The sequence below is a fragment of the Nicrophorus vespilloides genome, unplaced genomic scaffold, assembly GCF_001412225.1.
Source record: "Nicrophorus vespilloides isolate i.1.1-1 unplaced genomic scaffold, Nicve_v1.0, whole genome shotgun sequence".
NCBI classification, from domain to species: domain Eukaryota; kingdom Metazoa; phylum Arthropoda; class Insecta; order Coleoptera; family Silphidae; genus Nicrophorus; species Nicrophorus vespilloides.
Genome location: NW_017097427.1, coordinates 1,223 through 15,291, shown reverse-complemented (window position 1 = coordinate 15,291; position 14,069 = coordinate 1,223). Strand labels below are relative to the sequence as shown.

Sequence of the window (14,069 nt, the reverse complement as noted above, 5' to 3'; positions counted from 1 at the left end):
GTGAAGTGTTCAAATTTTGTAATTGACATATTTTATTTTATTTAATTTTTGTGACAACTTGATTAATACGATTAGAAATCATAGCAAGTGCACACAACAAACTCAACTCAACTCAGATGTTTTCAGATTTCATCAGCGACTTTGATTTTAATCTCGATACAAATTATGATTTATTGAAACATCAATCATCTCTCTTTCTCCACCGTTTGTGTAGCGTTAAATTTATAAAATTGTCTCTAAATGACAGCTGTCATCATTTGCTGTCATCAGAACTTCAAAAATTGTTTGCAAAAAACAATTGGGTCGCACGAATACGTAGAAAAGGTTGAGAAACACTGAAATTTGAATGGGAATTAATCGTTTAGTGAATCGGGGTTAATATTATGATATTGTCGTGGGTTTTAATTTGTTTATATTACATTTGCAAAGAAAATTGCTCGTATGAGATATTGGTCAACGTCGGCATTGCTCAATTTCCCCTCCTAGGTTTCGAGAGAATGTTTGGTTTCGCTATGCGTCGTTTCGTTATTATTACGTTTTGTTTCTTCTTCATCTTTTAATCTCGTGAAGTGCTGCAGACAGACTACAGTCTACAATTTAATCGCGAGTTGCGAGCGAGCGAATGCGCGATTGGTTTGAACGTGTAACGGGGTTTCGGGGGAAATGTGGGTCCCGGATTTGTGTCACCCAGCAGCAGCAGCAGCAGCACCAACAAACAGCAAAGGCAACGGCAACAGAAGAAGTGAGGTGGTGGCGGAGGCTGCTGCGGCTTCAGCACCGGCGGCAAAACTCAACTCAACCTCTTCTGCGGATAGTAGTAGTTGCTGATCTTTCGTCGTCACTCTGTGCCCCTCGCCGATAACTCGTTCCTCTTCTCATACACCTGTTGTTGTTAACAATACTTACTGTATACATACAAGTATACTAGCACACACGCTCGAAACAATCGACCGATTATCAAGTGGGAAGCAGATTAAAGACGAGGGGAAAAAAATTGAACAGCAACATCTAGAACAAACAAGAACATTAATACACACACAAAGTTATATAGGAAAATACGGACAATTTGTGATTTCGTGCAGTGAAACATTTTTATTTTTCTTATACAAAATCTATATGTTTACTTGATTATAGTTAGTATAATTAATTAGTTTATTTTTCTCAATTATGGTAAGGTGAATTTTTAATAATTACGAACGTATGAATCCAATCAATGTTTTCTATCTTTCAATCAAAGAAATTACAAGTTTTTACCATTGTTCCAATCAATTAATTATGAAATGTGTATTTTTTTTACTATCATTGTGAAAAACTAAGTTAAATATTTATTATTTAAGAAATAGATTAAACAATAATTGATTGAACTTTCTTCTTCGAATTAATAACAATAAATTTGATTTTTTTCCTCAAATCAAATGAATGAGAATATTCAATTAATTCATTCATTCAATCATATTTTATTTATGAAATAAAACAAGCAATAAATCAATGCTTGCATTGATTATTTTGTTTATTTAAATGAAATGCATTTACAAATTTTAACATTCGATAATTTAATTTATTTAAAAATTTTGTTGTAATAATTGATAAATTAATTAATAAATTAATGGTAACTGCGTGTGAAATCTGCAATTACTTAATCGCGGAATATTTCAGTTCCAATCAATGTGCAAATTGCAAAATGCGAATGAATGTTGCAGCAGAATCCTGAATAAATGAATCTGCGAATCGAGAGTTTCTGCAATCATTACTTACGTCGTCCGTGCTTATTATTAATTGGCGAATATTTCAATTAATTGATTTACGATCACTTAATTACATACGTTTCCATATATATTTATATAAGAGAAAGAGAGAGAAGATAGGTTATCCGAATTAATTTAGAAAAAGAAAGAAAAAAATACTGATAACCACAATCAATCAGGTTTACATTACATAATTTGTTGTTTTTCAATAATATTTGTTTAAAATAAGTAACGTTATCTGCAATTTAATAATTGAAGAAATAATTAAGAACGTTTTTCATTGAAATTAAGTTAATTAAATAATAATTACAACGATTTGTCGAAAAGATGAAATAATTGATTTCTGCAAATTATTTTCGTAATTAATAATTTAAATTGAAACTAACGGATATTTGAAGATTATACAAAATAAAAAAAATCTATTGATGGATTATCAAAAACATTTTGGATTTACTGGTTTACTGTTGGATTCTAACTGTAATAAATAAATTAAGTTCCAATTTTTTTTTTTTTTTGAATATTCAATGCGAAGGAGAAGTTTTATAATATAGATATTTTGTTGGGAGTTGCAACAATTTGCATGATAATTTATCGATTACGTAAATTATAGTGCGCCGAGCGATTCCATTGATTTCGAGACAAAGGTGATTTGATTTACCGATTTTCGCCTATAAATAAACGCGTAATTCACTTGTTTGTTCGCATTTCGCAGCACTCTTCTTTCTATCCTATCACTTGAAGCGCTTCAAGAAAGTTACAAAATTTTAGTTGAAATTATGCTTGCATACATAATGATATGTTTGGTATAATCGTTTAATATCATTCGGTTAATAAATGGGTTTTAACTATATAGATGGGTTCATTTCCCTCCAGAATTGATCAGGTGACATAGTAAACTAGTTTCAGAGCCACCCACGTTGGTTTTCATGCTGCAACATCACGAAAGTGGATCAATAATTGTTAATTTATGTTTTCTTACATTAAAAAAAAATTAGTTTATAAATTAAGTAATATGAAGTGTGCATGTGTTGCGAAGTCGCTAATACATAATAATGATAATAACTGTTTTGGAGAATTTATTTTTTATTGTCGATAAATTATAGCGGGATAAAAGGAGAGACAGTAAAACGCGACGTTTTATTGCCACCGCGAAATGTTTCTCACTATATAGTAATAGTAATACATCAATTATTAGTTGATAGTTTGAATATCAATTCGTGTTGAGAGGCATGTATATGTTAGGGATTTATTATCTGCAATGTTGCGAGTAGTACGAGGACAGAGGTGAATGCGATCTAAATAATAATTAAATTCCTCCGATATGTGAATGTCCGCCGTCTGTCCGTCTCCATGTCGGATGCAGAGCGTGCGCTTATTGCTATGTAGTTGGTAACGTAACAGTTTCGGAGTTCGGAAAATGTACAGTAAGAGAAACATCATCATCAAATCATCATCTTGATCATCGTTCTCATCATCTTGCTCTGGAGGTTGAGGTCCGTTTCGGTCACTGGGTTACCTATGCCTTATGGCTTTTAATAGGACAGGTGTTATGGTAATTCTTCGGAGAACCAGATTCGCGCTCTCCGAGGCGGAGCTTCGTCTTGAACGCAAGAAGGAATCGAAACGAAATACATACAAAAAGAAGTAAATCCGTTCAGAATGAAACTAATTTAATTTAGTGAACTAATAATAATAATGGATCGATGAAATGGAAATCGGTGCAGACGTGTGGTGCGCATTCCAATTGGAACGACGAAGAAGAAAAGTAAATTTTGTTGTTGTTGTTCGAATTCCTGCAGCGGACGTTCGGCTTCCTGCACGAAAATCAAAACTCAGGAAATCACCCATTACCGTAGAGGGTATTAAGTGAAACTATTTAACTAATCGGTGTCAATTACGCGTCGCATCTCTATAGCATTCATATCGGTCAGCGTATTTGCATGTTTCCAAAAATCGATTCAACTTTCTATAAAGTTTAACGTACATTTCAATAAGAAACTCAAATTTAATTTTCTTTACTAATTAGAAATTGGCTTAAAATTTTTATAATAAAATTTCAAGAAGAAACTTAAATTTAACATCTTCAGTCGAAGACAAAAACTAATTAGAAATTGTCTTATAAATTTACGTGTAATTATCTAATGATTAATTCTTATAAGAAACTAAATCTTCGGTAATAAAATTCCAATAAGAAACTTAAATTTAACATCTTCAGTTGAAGACAAAAACTAATTAGAAATTGTCTTATAAATTTACGTGTAATTATCTCATGATTAATTCTTATAAGAAACTGAAATTTAACTTTTTCAATTGAAGACAAAAAAAACTAAATCTTTGGTACTAAAATTCCAATAAGAAACTTAAATTTAATATCTTCCTATAAGAAACTGAAATTTAACTTTTTCAATTGAAGACAAAAAAAAAACTAAATCTTTGGTACTAAAATTCCAATAAGAAACTTAAATTTAACATCTTCCTATAAGAAACTGAAATTTAACTTTTTCAGTTGAAGACAAAAAAAACTAAATCTTTGGTAATAAAATTCCAATAAGAAACTTAAATTTAACATCTTCAGTTGAAGACAAAAACTTAATTAGAAATTGTCTTATAAATTTACGTGTAATTATCTCATGATTAATTCTTATAAGAAACTGAAATTTAAATTTTTCAGTTGAAGACAAAAAAAAACTAAATCTTTGGTAATAAAATTCCAATAAGAAACTTAGATTTAACTTTTTCAGTTGAAGATAAAACTTAAGTAGATGAACTTCATGAAAATCTTTCTTTATAAACTTCTATTAAGTAGAAATTGTCTGAAGACTTTAGTAATATTAAGTTTCTCTATGTAGCAAAAAAAAAAGTGTGAACATCCTTTGGGAAAGTTTAAGTCGATTAACGTCATCATCATTCGATCGAATTTACTTTGATCACAAATCAAAACGTAAATAAAATGTGTCATGTGATGAGAAAACAATCTGAAAAGTGGCAGATGTTCAACCGAATTAGTTAATTACTTCATAAATATTCATGGAAAAGAGTAATTTTTAATAAACGGAAGCTTAAATTCTACTATAATTATTAGTATTTTCAGCGCCAGAAAGTTTTTGTATATTTGGTAATATTTTATGTAGAAATAAACATACATTTTAGTTGAACTTATTGCTATTAAAATGATCATTTCTAGTGCCAACAAAAAAATGTTGCTGCTGTATATTTACAAGTGTTTTTATGTTGTAATAAATTTGTTAAACATTTACGTTGGAAAACGTATGTTAAATAGACGTTTAGAAACGTTTGAAATGAACATTCGTTCTGTATATATTAATAATATGACTTTGATTGCATGTGTTTTCCAAAAAAAATCTTTACAACTTTTACTCGGGGAATTTCATCTGGCAGATGTGTGTGACGGGATTATTATTATTTGATGCCAACGTTCTTTCTAATAATATTTACAATGATTTATTCTACTTTTCTTTAAGCGTTAAAATAATCATTTTGATAATGATATTATTTAGTTTTATGTGGTAATAAAAGCAGATTTATAAATGAATACACACTTGTAATATTTAGTTTGTTAGGTTAAATTTAAATAATTTGAACGCTTTTTGTGCAATAAATAACTTATGTAAATAGAAAAAGTAGTTTGAAGGTTTTGCATCGGTCGGTGAATATGAATGGGAATGCGCGTGGATAAGTGTTTATTAAGTAGGGCGCCCAATAACTGTAGGATTTGCTTGCGATTGATGTCGGAAATTCAATTGGAAAATGACGGAATTTGTTGCTGCACGTATACAATATACATTTATGAAATTTAAACGTTCGTAGAACATGTAGGAATGTAACGAAAGGTTGAACTGGATTCCATTGGAAAAGTCTTCCTCGTTGAAGATAGAAAACATTGATTGGTTCGCGTTGCGTAATATATACTAGTGGATGTGTGTGTTTGTTAATTTGAATTTCGGAAAGTAGGCGTGAAAAGAACAAAAAATTTAAAAGCATGGGAACGGAAACGATCATCGATGGAGCAGCAGACGGTGGATCGAGTGCGGATCTGCTGACCCAATGGTTGGATTCGTTGGAGACGAGATCCTCTCTATTCTGGCTGCACTACGTCGAGTGCAATTCGAGGTCCTCTTCGTCGGAGGCGTCGGAGGATGCGGAAAAGGAGTGCTCTTCGTGTTCGCCGATCGTTCAGTGCAAGTCTATAGCGCACAGAGACTCTGGACTGCTTCTAGCCTTGACCGAGAACTGCACTCTCGGCCCGGTGTGTTACTTCTGCAGGTAACAACAATACGGACCTAATGAGTTATAAGTGTGTGTATGCATGCATGCATACGATGGACAGAGCGAAACTGCTCTGCTCTTTCCAACTCCTTTGAAACTTCTTTCGCTGCTGCTGCTGCTTAGGCCGTTCCCTCAGCACGTATTTATACACAATAAAATGCATTCCTCGTGTTGTTAAACACGGCCTTTAATCGTTCTCCAATCCAGAACGACATGCGAACTAAGGAGCGAACGATCCGCAGATTTATCAGGTGCATAATTTCCTCAACCTAAAACCCTTCTACTTCGTCGTCGTCGTGCATTCAATTCTTAACCGAACAAACTTTGTTGTTGATGGATTCGGTAATATGAAATGTCAAGCCGCCGCCGTGAAAAGAATCACTAAAATTTACGTTTTGTTTTGTTCTTCCTTTCATTCTTCCCGTCTTTGCTTTCGTTCTTCACTTTTATTCTTCATCCTCCAAATGGCATTTATTAAAGAGACGGACGACCTCCTCGCATACTAATGCCGTCTTATTTATTTATGAACAATAGAACAAAACGCACCCGAAACTCCTTCTGTATCTTGTGAAATATACTTAATAATATTCCTCCACGTAATTTACGACTCATTAACAGTGTAATTATTTTAAATGCCTTCCAAATCATCAGTTTTTCTCTCTTGTACTTAAATAATACGTAATCATTAAAACTATATACTTTTCAAGTTCTTTAGTGTATTGATATGAATACCTTTGACGTTTACGATAATAATTGAAATCTAACAATATAATGATTGATTTCAATGATTACTTTAGTAATTTGTTGTTAAATAACCAATGATAATTTGCGTTTTTGGGTCTCTTCGCGAAAGCGAAATCTCATCTCTCCAGGCAAATCTCTCCATCTCACCATGATCGTACGAACATGATCTCTTCTGTCTTGGACGTGCACACGCAATTTTCTCATTTCAGTAGTCTTCGTTTCGTTTCGAAGTTTAATTATCCAAGCGGAAACAATAATCCGAGTGACCATATACAGAGTATTAGTAGTAGTAATAGTAGTAGATTCGAAATGGAAAGTGAGCGAATTTTTTATTATTTAAATGCAAATTGGATTTGCTTCTTCTTTTCGTATCTTTCGCAGCTGATTTTCTCCACAATTTTTACGTTTTCAGTTGATCTTTCTCTTTACAGTTCTTATTTTACATTAACTTTTGCTGATTGTTTCATATACATTGTTATTATTTTAAGTGTAATTATGTTTACTTCAATTGTGAATTGAAATTATGTTGATTTTTTTTTTTGTGTTTACTGAATAAACACCAGTGAGTGAGAATCGTGTAAATATTGACTTTTGAATGTGTTTGTTTCTTGTTGCAGCAAAAAGAATTCCATCGTGTTGCGGACGCAGCTTTCGGTCAGAGTTCACACCATTATAGGTGAGTTTTTTTTTCTTTTCTTGTTCTTGTTGTAATAACGATGCGTTCGTTAAGTAATGAAGGCTTTGATTGAAATTTCCTATTGAAACTGGAGTATTCCATTTTCTTCTTTGTCATCGTTTTGATTAGAGAGTAGTGGTAGTAGTAGTGCGCATAGAGTTCATAGTTAACTGTACGTGCGAAGAGGTGAAGTGAACTGAATGGATTAGAGAACAGCGCAAGTAGATGAACGTCATGGATGGACACATTAATTATGCGATAGATGAGATTTCCTTCGTCCTTTTATTTCACTTCTTTTTTGGATGTGGAAAACGTGTCTGCCCTGTGTTGCTCCGCGAGATTTAATTAAGAACGGTCCATCATCTATCCATCCATCCTTCCAACAGCTTTTGCCTCTTCGGCAAAATCCGACCGAATGGAGTTGCGAGCGACCGCGAACGTCTTGTGTGGAATCGCAGCTTTTCTTTCTTTCATTTTATTTCTTGGTTGGAAAAGAGGAAAAGACGACCCATACCCATTATTAACGGTGTGCCCACACTCGGTCGCTTGCCGTATGTCACGCATTTTATGTATTTATAGACGCACACGACGATGCACGTACAGGGTTTTCCATTAATTCAACCCATTTCCTTTCCAATTGTTGTTACTGCTGCTGCTGCTACATTCTACATCCTGAACATCTAACATTCTACAGTGTAGATACATTTATCAATCAATGATTAATTTAATTAGATCAACAAGAATTACCTTTTCATGCTCTTCAGAAAGACTCTGCATGTTTATTGTATTCAAGCAATTATTATTTCTTTCGCATTCATCGTTTGGTTGCGGTTTGAATGATTGAATTTGTGGCATTTGTGCGGTTTTCATACACAAGTGATGAATTATGAATATTCTTTTTCATCTTTTGCAGAGAAACTGTTGACGTCGGAAGGTAGGGATTTGCGGAGGGCACTCTTCTCGTTGAAGCAGATCTTCCAGGAGGACAAGGACCTGGTGCACGAGTTCGTGCAGAACGATGGACTGACTTGTCTGATAAAGGTCGGCTCCGTTGCCGATCAAAATTACCAGAACTACATTTTGCGAGCGCTCGGACAAGTCATGCTCTATGTGGACGGAATGAACGGCGTCATGGATCACAACCAGACGGTCCAATGGTTGTACACGCTGATCTCCTCCAAGTTCAGATTAGTGGTGAAGACGGCTCTCAAGTTGCTGCTGGTGTTCGTCGAATACACAGACTCCAATTGTAAACTGTTGATTCGAGCAATACAAGCGGTGGATTGCAATCAGGGTCTGCTACCGTGGCACAACATCATGAAACTCCTGAAGGACTTCGATTCCGCCGACACGGAGCTCCTGATTTACGCCACCACCCTGATAAACAAATGCTTGAACGGCGTGCCGGATCAGGACACCTACTACGATCAGACTGATGCGCTGGAAGAGCAGGGAATCGAGAATATTATCAAGAGGTACATGTCGAAACCGGGCACGGATTTGGATCTGCTGCAGCAGTTTCAAATCTATGAGGCGGTACTACAGTACGAAGACGGCGAGGATAAGGGCACGCCGATCAGGCATTTGGACGAGAGCATCCGGAAGACGCTGATGAGCAGGAAATCGTTGATAGACTCTGCGGAGAGGCGAAAGAGCCGAAGACATTCGACCTGCACCACGCCAGTCCACGGGAATCTGAACAACAATAACGTGATTAAGAGCACCCCGCTGCTGTCGAACAACGAGGAAGACGATGAATCCTCCAGTTCGCAATCCTCGAACGGATTGAACCAAATGAACGGAAGCTACAGAGATTCCAGTAAAGGTAAATTATTTGTTGCACAATTATTGATTGATTCGACGATAATGTTTGTGTGTGTGTGCTTTAGGTAACGATGTGGGGGTGACTCCTGCTTTGAGGAGGAGACGTGAACGAGCCGAAAGACAGAGGAGTTTCATGAAGGAGCAGCAGGAGAACGCTAACCTTTTGCGCAGCAATTCGACGACCAATTCGGATGACATCAACGAAAATGGTACTATAATTAATTGATGATGATGATGATTACTATATTTTTGTCGTTGTTGTTGTTTTTAGGTAATTATACGAACGGTCTGCAACAGAGATTATCGAACGGCAATAACGTGCTGAACAGAAATTCGAGTCGCAAAGATCTGACACCGTACTTGAACGCCGTGAACAAGTTAGATTCTGAGGAGAACAATGGTCTCAGTAAGCAGCAGCCGTGGATCATGTACAAAGACGACCAAAACAACGACCAGGAGAACGACGAAGATTCGGAAAACGCGAACGAGAACGATCGAAAAATGCTGATCCAACTGAAGAAGGAGAACACAGTGAAGGATCTCACGCAGAAGCTCTCGAACCAGAATATCCTTCTGCACAGTCCCTCCTCGGAGGACAATAAAATAAACAGGATAGAGGGAATGACCGGTTTGATAAGCAAGGCCAAAGAGGGTTTAGCTAAATCCAAGTCGCAGGCTAACGTCGTGAAGAGCGCGACAGGCGACAACATCCCGAAAGTCGTCGAGGTGAAGAAGTCGGAGAACGAGCTGAGATGGGAGGAACTCGTATCGGGGATGAGCAGACCGCTGAATCTCTGCGACATGGACTTTACGGATTTGGGATCCGAAGATGAGGCAGACATCCTGGCTCCTGTCACAGTGACGAACGGTATACCGCCGCCTCCGCCACCTCTGGACGTGGGCGCCGCTCCACCGCCTCCACCCAGATTCGCACCGCCTGTCCCCAGTCCTCCAGTCTTCGGCATCAACTTGCAGAAAATGTCCAACAAACCCACCGAAACGAAGATCCCCGTCAAGAAGAACAAGAAGACGGTGAAGTTGTTCTGGAAGGAGGTACGCGATGAACCCATGCAGACCGTCAAGCTGAAAACTGGGTACATCTGGGACGAGCTGAATCCCGTCTCAGTGGACACGCAGAAGCTCGAACATCTCTTCGAGTCCAGGGCTAAAGACCTCATTAACAAAGTAAGATTCGCATTCATTCGCAGTTGTTGATATTATTGTTGTTGTTGTTGTTGCTGCCGTTGTTGTTGTTATTCAGAGAACGACGTGCGTGAGAATTTCACGTTCGCAATTCAGTATTATTATCATTATTGTTACATTAATCAAGCGATTCACACGGTTACGAATGCAATGAGAAAATATTTTAATTATGTGGATTTACTCAAGTTGCGAATAATTTTTCAATTCTCTCCACTTCTTGCGAATTAACCCAGATCGCAATTATACATCTAAACCATTAATTTTTACCCTCTTCCTCTTTCCATTATAATAAGCACACTCACTCTCTGCCATCTTTATCAAAACTTTATTTTAATATTTATTTAGTACAAGAAACATTAGTACCTGCAATTGCTTAGCCAAAATAGTAATTTTAAATTAAGATAATTTAGTGATAAAGATTTAGTAGATAATTAGTATTATTTTTGTTGTTGTTGTTGTTGTTGTAAATATTTGCCTGCTAATACGATTTTAACTTTATTAATTTAATTAGTTTATTAATTTGCTTCCAATTAATTGATGATTTTTTTTTCTCTATTTTTTTTTTAATATTTTTTTTTTCAACATCGTTTTATTTTTTTATTCTTTGGTGATCCGCACGTGGCATGTGCCGTTTTTCTACAGGAGGTGAGTCAGATTCTCCGTTGATGGTGGTGGTGTCTTTTTTTCTTGTTTTTATTTATTTCTTTCTTTTTTTCCACACATTTTTCTTGACTGTACACTCTTCCACTCGTTTTTCTTTTGTTTCCACCAAAGAACTTTTGTCTTTTGTTGCACCAATTAGGGAAAGAGAACTTTTTTTTTACGTATTATTTGCATGGGTGTATTAGTATTATTATTATTATGTATATATTATTTTGTTTTGTTTTTTCTTCTTTTTCGTATAGATGTATATTTGTACGTAGGGCATGAAGACTATTATTGCCTCCTCTATACTTGTTGACTATCTTTTTTATTTTTATATTTATTTCTTTGGCAGGTTTCTTATTTGGTTGTTGTTGTTGTTGTTGATGTTGAATGTTTTTATTTTGTTTCTGTTGATTTCGCGTTGTGGAGATGCGTGTTTAATTGATTTTGTTGTGTGTTTTTGCAAATTAGAAGCAGCAAGAGTTGAACAAGAACAAGGAGATCATCGTGCTGGATCCGAAGAGGTCGAACGCCATAAACATCGGAATGACGAAGCTACCGCCTCCCAGATCCATAAAGACTGCCATCCTCAAGATGGACGCAACCATCATGAATCGGGAAGGTATCGAAAAGCTGCTGACGATGCTTCCCACCGAAGAGGAACGAAGCAAGATTCAGGAGGCGCAAGCCGCCAATCCCGATTTACCACTGGGAAGCGCCGAACAGTTCCTTCTCACTCTAGCTTCGATCTCCGAGTTGCCGGCACGTTTGAAACTGTGGGCCTTCAAGTTGGACTTTGAGAACACGGAAAGGGAGATTGCCGAGCCTCTGATGGATTTGAAGCAGGGCTACGAAGTACTCAGAATCAACAAGACCTTTCGGGGTATATTGAGCACTTTGCTGTCGATCGGTAACTTCCTGAACGGCAACGAGGTCAAAGGTTTTCAGATCGAGTACCTAAGCAAGGTGCCCGAAGTTAAGGATACTGTTCACAAGCACTCTTTGCTGCATCACCTGTGTCATATCGTGATGGAGAAATTCCCCGACGCAACTGACTTGTATTCCGAGGTAGTAACGATGTAAAATTATTGTCATGAACAATGTCTATTAAGTTCTCTTTGTTCGTTGTAGATTGGAGCAATTACACGGGCTTCGAAAGTGGACTTCGATGAGTTGGCTTTGAATATCCAGAGGCTGGAAGCGGATTGCAAAGCTTCCTGGGATCATTTGAAGCTGATCGCGAAGCACGACGGGTCCACCATGAAGTCTAAGATGATGGACTTCCTCGCAGATTGTGCCGAACGCATCATCCTCTTGGGAATCATACAGAGGAGAGTTATGAATAGGTAGAGGATTCGAAGAAAGAAACAATTCACTTTAATCATTTAATTCGATGCCGTTTTTTGCAGGTTTCACAAATTCTTGCTCTGGCTCGGAATACCGAGTCACCAAATCTCGGACAGCAAGCCAAACGAATTCTGCAGGATCGTCTCCGAGTTCGCTTTGGAGTACAGGACGACCAGGGAACGAGTGCTGCAGCAACTGGAGAAGAAAGCGAACCATCGGGAGAGGAACAAAACTCGCGGGAAAATGATCACAGAGGTGAATACCATTTAGCAATAATCATTTTATATAATCAATCGTTTGCAGACTGCCAAGTTTCGGACGACCGAGGATAGAGCCGACGCTGAACTGCGGCAACTCCTGGGCAGCGACATCTCCGACGTGGAGAGCATGCAGGGCACTCTGACGTTCAGGAGGACGAGGAAGGATGGTAACAGATCTTTGATGGGAACGATGAAAGGTCATCTGCACGACGGAGACGACGAGATCTTGGATTGCCTGGTGAAGACTGCAACGAAAGCTCCGACGTCGCGGACTGCTCCCAGGGAGAGGAAGAGGACCAGACACGCCGATAGAAAATCACGTAAGTGTCGGAATTTTTAAAAACAGTAAAAATCAAATTATTACGAGCAATCATGTTATTACAATATTCTGCTAATTTAGTAAAACGATCGAGAACGAGAGAGAATCCATTCGGTCACCGCGATTCTCCTTAAAATATTGTTGGTATGTGTTTTTGGTGTGTGCAGTTGCGTTGCGTTGCATTTCTTTTAGTTGTTGTTGTTGTTGTTGTTGTTGTTGTTGCTGTGCAAGGACAAAATATATATATATTCAAGCATGGATTTGAGCAAACGCCTACAAATGTTTCTAGCATGTCAAACGGATTTACCAGAGCATGTTTGATCAATTTGAAGCTGTTGTTGTTGTTACTATTATTATTATTATTACATCTTCTCTGACATTCAACTTTTAATAGAAATTTCTAATGCATTTTATCGTTTCAGTGAGAAGAACCCTAAAGAATGGATTATCCGAGGAGGAGAAGAAGCACCTCTCAATGTGCCTTTACTGACCGAAGAAAACAAACAAACAAAAAATGAAGCGAAACATTAAAACAAAGAGAAATCCTACTCTGCAAAAAACATATATATATTATATACAAACAAAAAATCATATATATTTTTTATGGAAATGTGGGAAACCGACTTCGTTTCTTCGGAATTTGATGATGTTTTTTTTCTGTTGGAATTGATGATTTTTTTTTTCTTTTTGTAATTATTATTATTATTATTTATGATTGATTGTTACATCTGTGCAGGATGTAAAATTGTATACTGATTTTATTATGTGATAGCCCCCACGCAACTATTTAATTCTTTTACTCTTTTTTTCCTTTTCTTTTTGTTTATTCTTTTATAATTATTTAATTACGATCGATTTCGACACTTTTGCAAATTATGGAAGAAGGAGTGCAGCGAGAAAATAAAGAAAAATAAGAAGGAAAAAAAAAATGATCTGAGAATGCAACTAACTAACTACAACTATTACTACTACTACTACTATTATGAAATATGTTTGGAGTGGAGAACGAAGGATAATCT

General features: G+C 36.5%; 2 protein-coding genes across 3 annotated transcripts; both read left to right on the top strand.

Annotated features, from left to right (window-relative positions):
- Positions 1-507: 507 nt before the first annotated feature.
- LOC108560052 lies at positions 508-7,538 on the top strand. The gene is made up of 4 exons (XM_017917477.1): positions 508-1,133; positions 5,718-6,029; positions 7,394-7,452; positions 7,507-7,538. The coding sequence occupies exons 2-4, from the start codon at positions 5,746-5,748 to the stop codon at positions 7,536-7,538; spliced, it is 375 nt and encodes a 124-aa protein (XP_017772966.1). The 5' UTR covers positions 508-1,133; positions 5,718-5,745.
- On the top strand, positions 7,385-13,560 carry LOC108560053 (FH1/FH2 domain-containing protein 3). 2 transcript variants are annotated; one of them, XM_017917481.1, is made up of 10 exons: positions 7,385-7,452; positions 8,366-9,277; positions 9,342-9,485; positions 9,548-10,461; positions 11,596-12,192; positions 12,256-12,470; positions 12,534-12,726; positions 12,775-13,051; positions 13,132-13,194; positions 13,473-13,559. In XM_017917481.1, the coding sequence occupies exons 2-9, from the start codon at positions 8,554-8,556 to the stop codon at positions 13,182-13,184; spliced, it is 3,117 nt and encodes a 1,038-aa protein (XP_017772970.1). In that variant the 5' UTR covers positions 7,385-7,452; positions 8,366-8,553; the 3' UTR covers positions 13,185-13,194; positions 13,473-13,559. The 2 variants fall into 2 exon arrangements, with proteins under 2 accessions (XP_017772970.1, XP_017772967.1); XM_017917478.1 differs by lacking the exon at positions 13,132-13,194 and having other exon boundaries at positions 13,473-13,560.
- Positions 13,561-14,069: the final 509 nt, after the last annotated feature.

Bases quoted from the DNA above. Each gene is read 5' to 3' on its own strand.
- LOC108560053 (XM_017917478.1), top strand. From the start codon at position 8,554: ATGCTCTATGTGGACGGAATGAACGGCGTCATGGATCACAACCAGACG. The intron at 12,193-12,255 runs GTAGTAACGATG...TGTTCGTTGTAG, and splicing joins CAACTGACTTGTATTCCGAG to ATTGGAGCAATTACACGGGC. The intron at 13,052-13,472 runs GTAAGTGTCGGA...TTATCGTTTCAG, and splicing joins ACACGCCGATAGAAAATCAC to TGAGAAGAACCCTAAAGAAT.
- LOC108560052 (XM_017917477.1), top strand. From the start codon at position 5,746: ATGGGAACGGAAACGATCATCGATGGAGCAGCAGACGGTGGATCGAGT. The intron at 6,030-7,393 runs GTAACAACAATA...TTCTTGTTGCAG, and splicing joins CCGGTGTGTTACTTCTGCAG to CAAAAAGAATTCCATCGTGT. The intron at 7,453-7,506 runs GTGAGTTTTTTT...GCGTTCGTTAAG, and splicing joins CAGAGTTCACACCATTATAG to TAATGAAGGCTTTGATTGAA.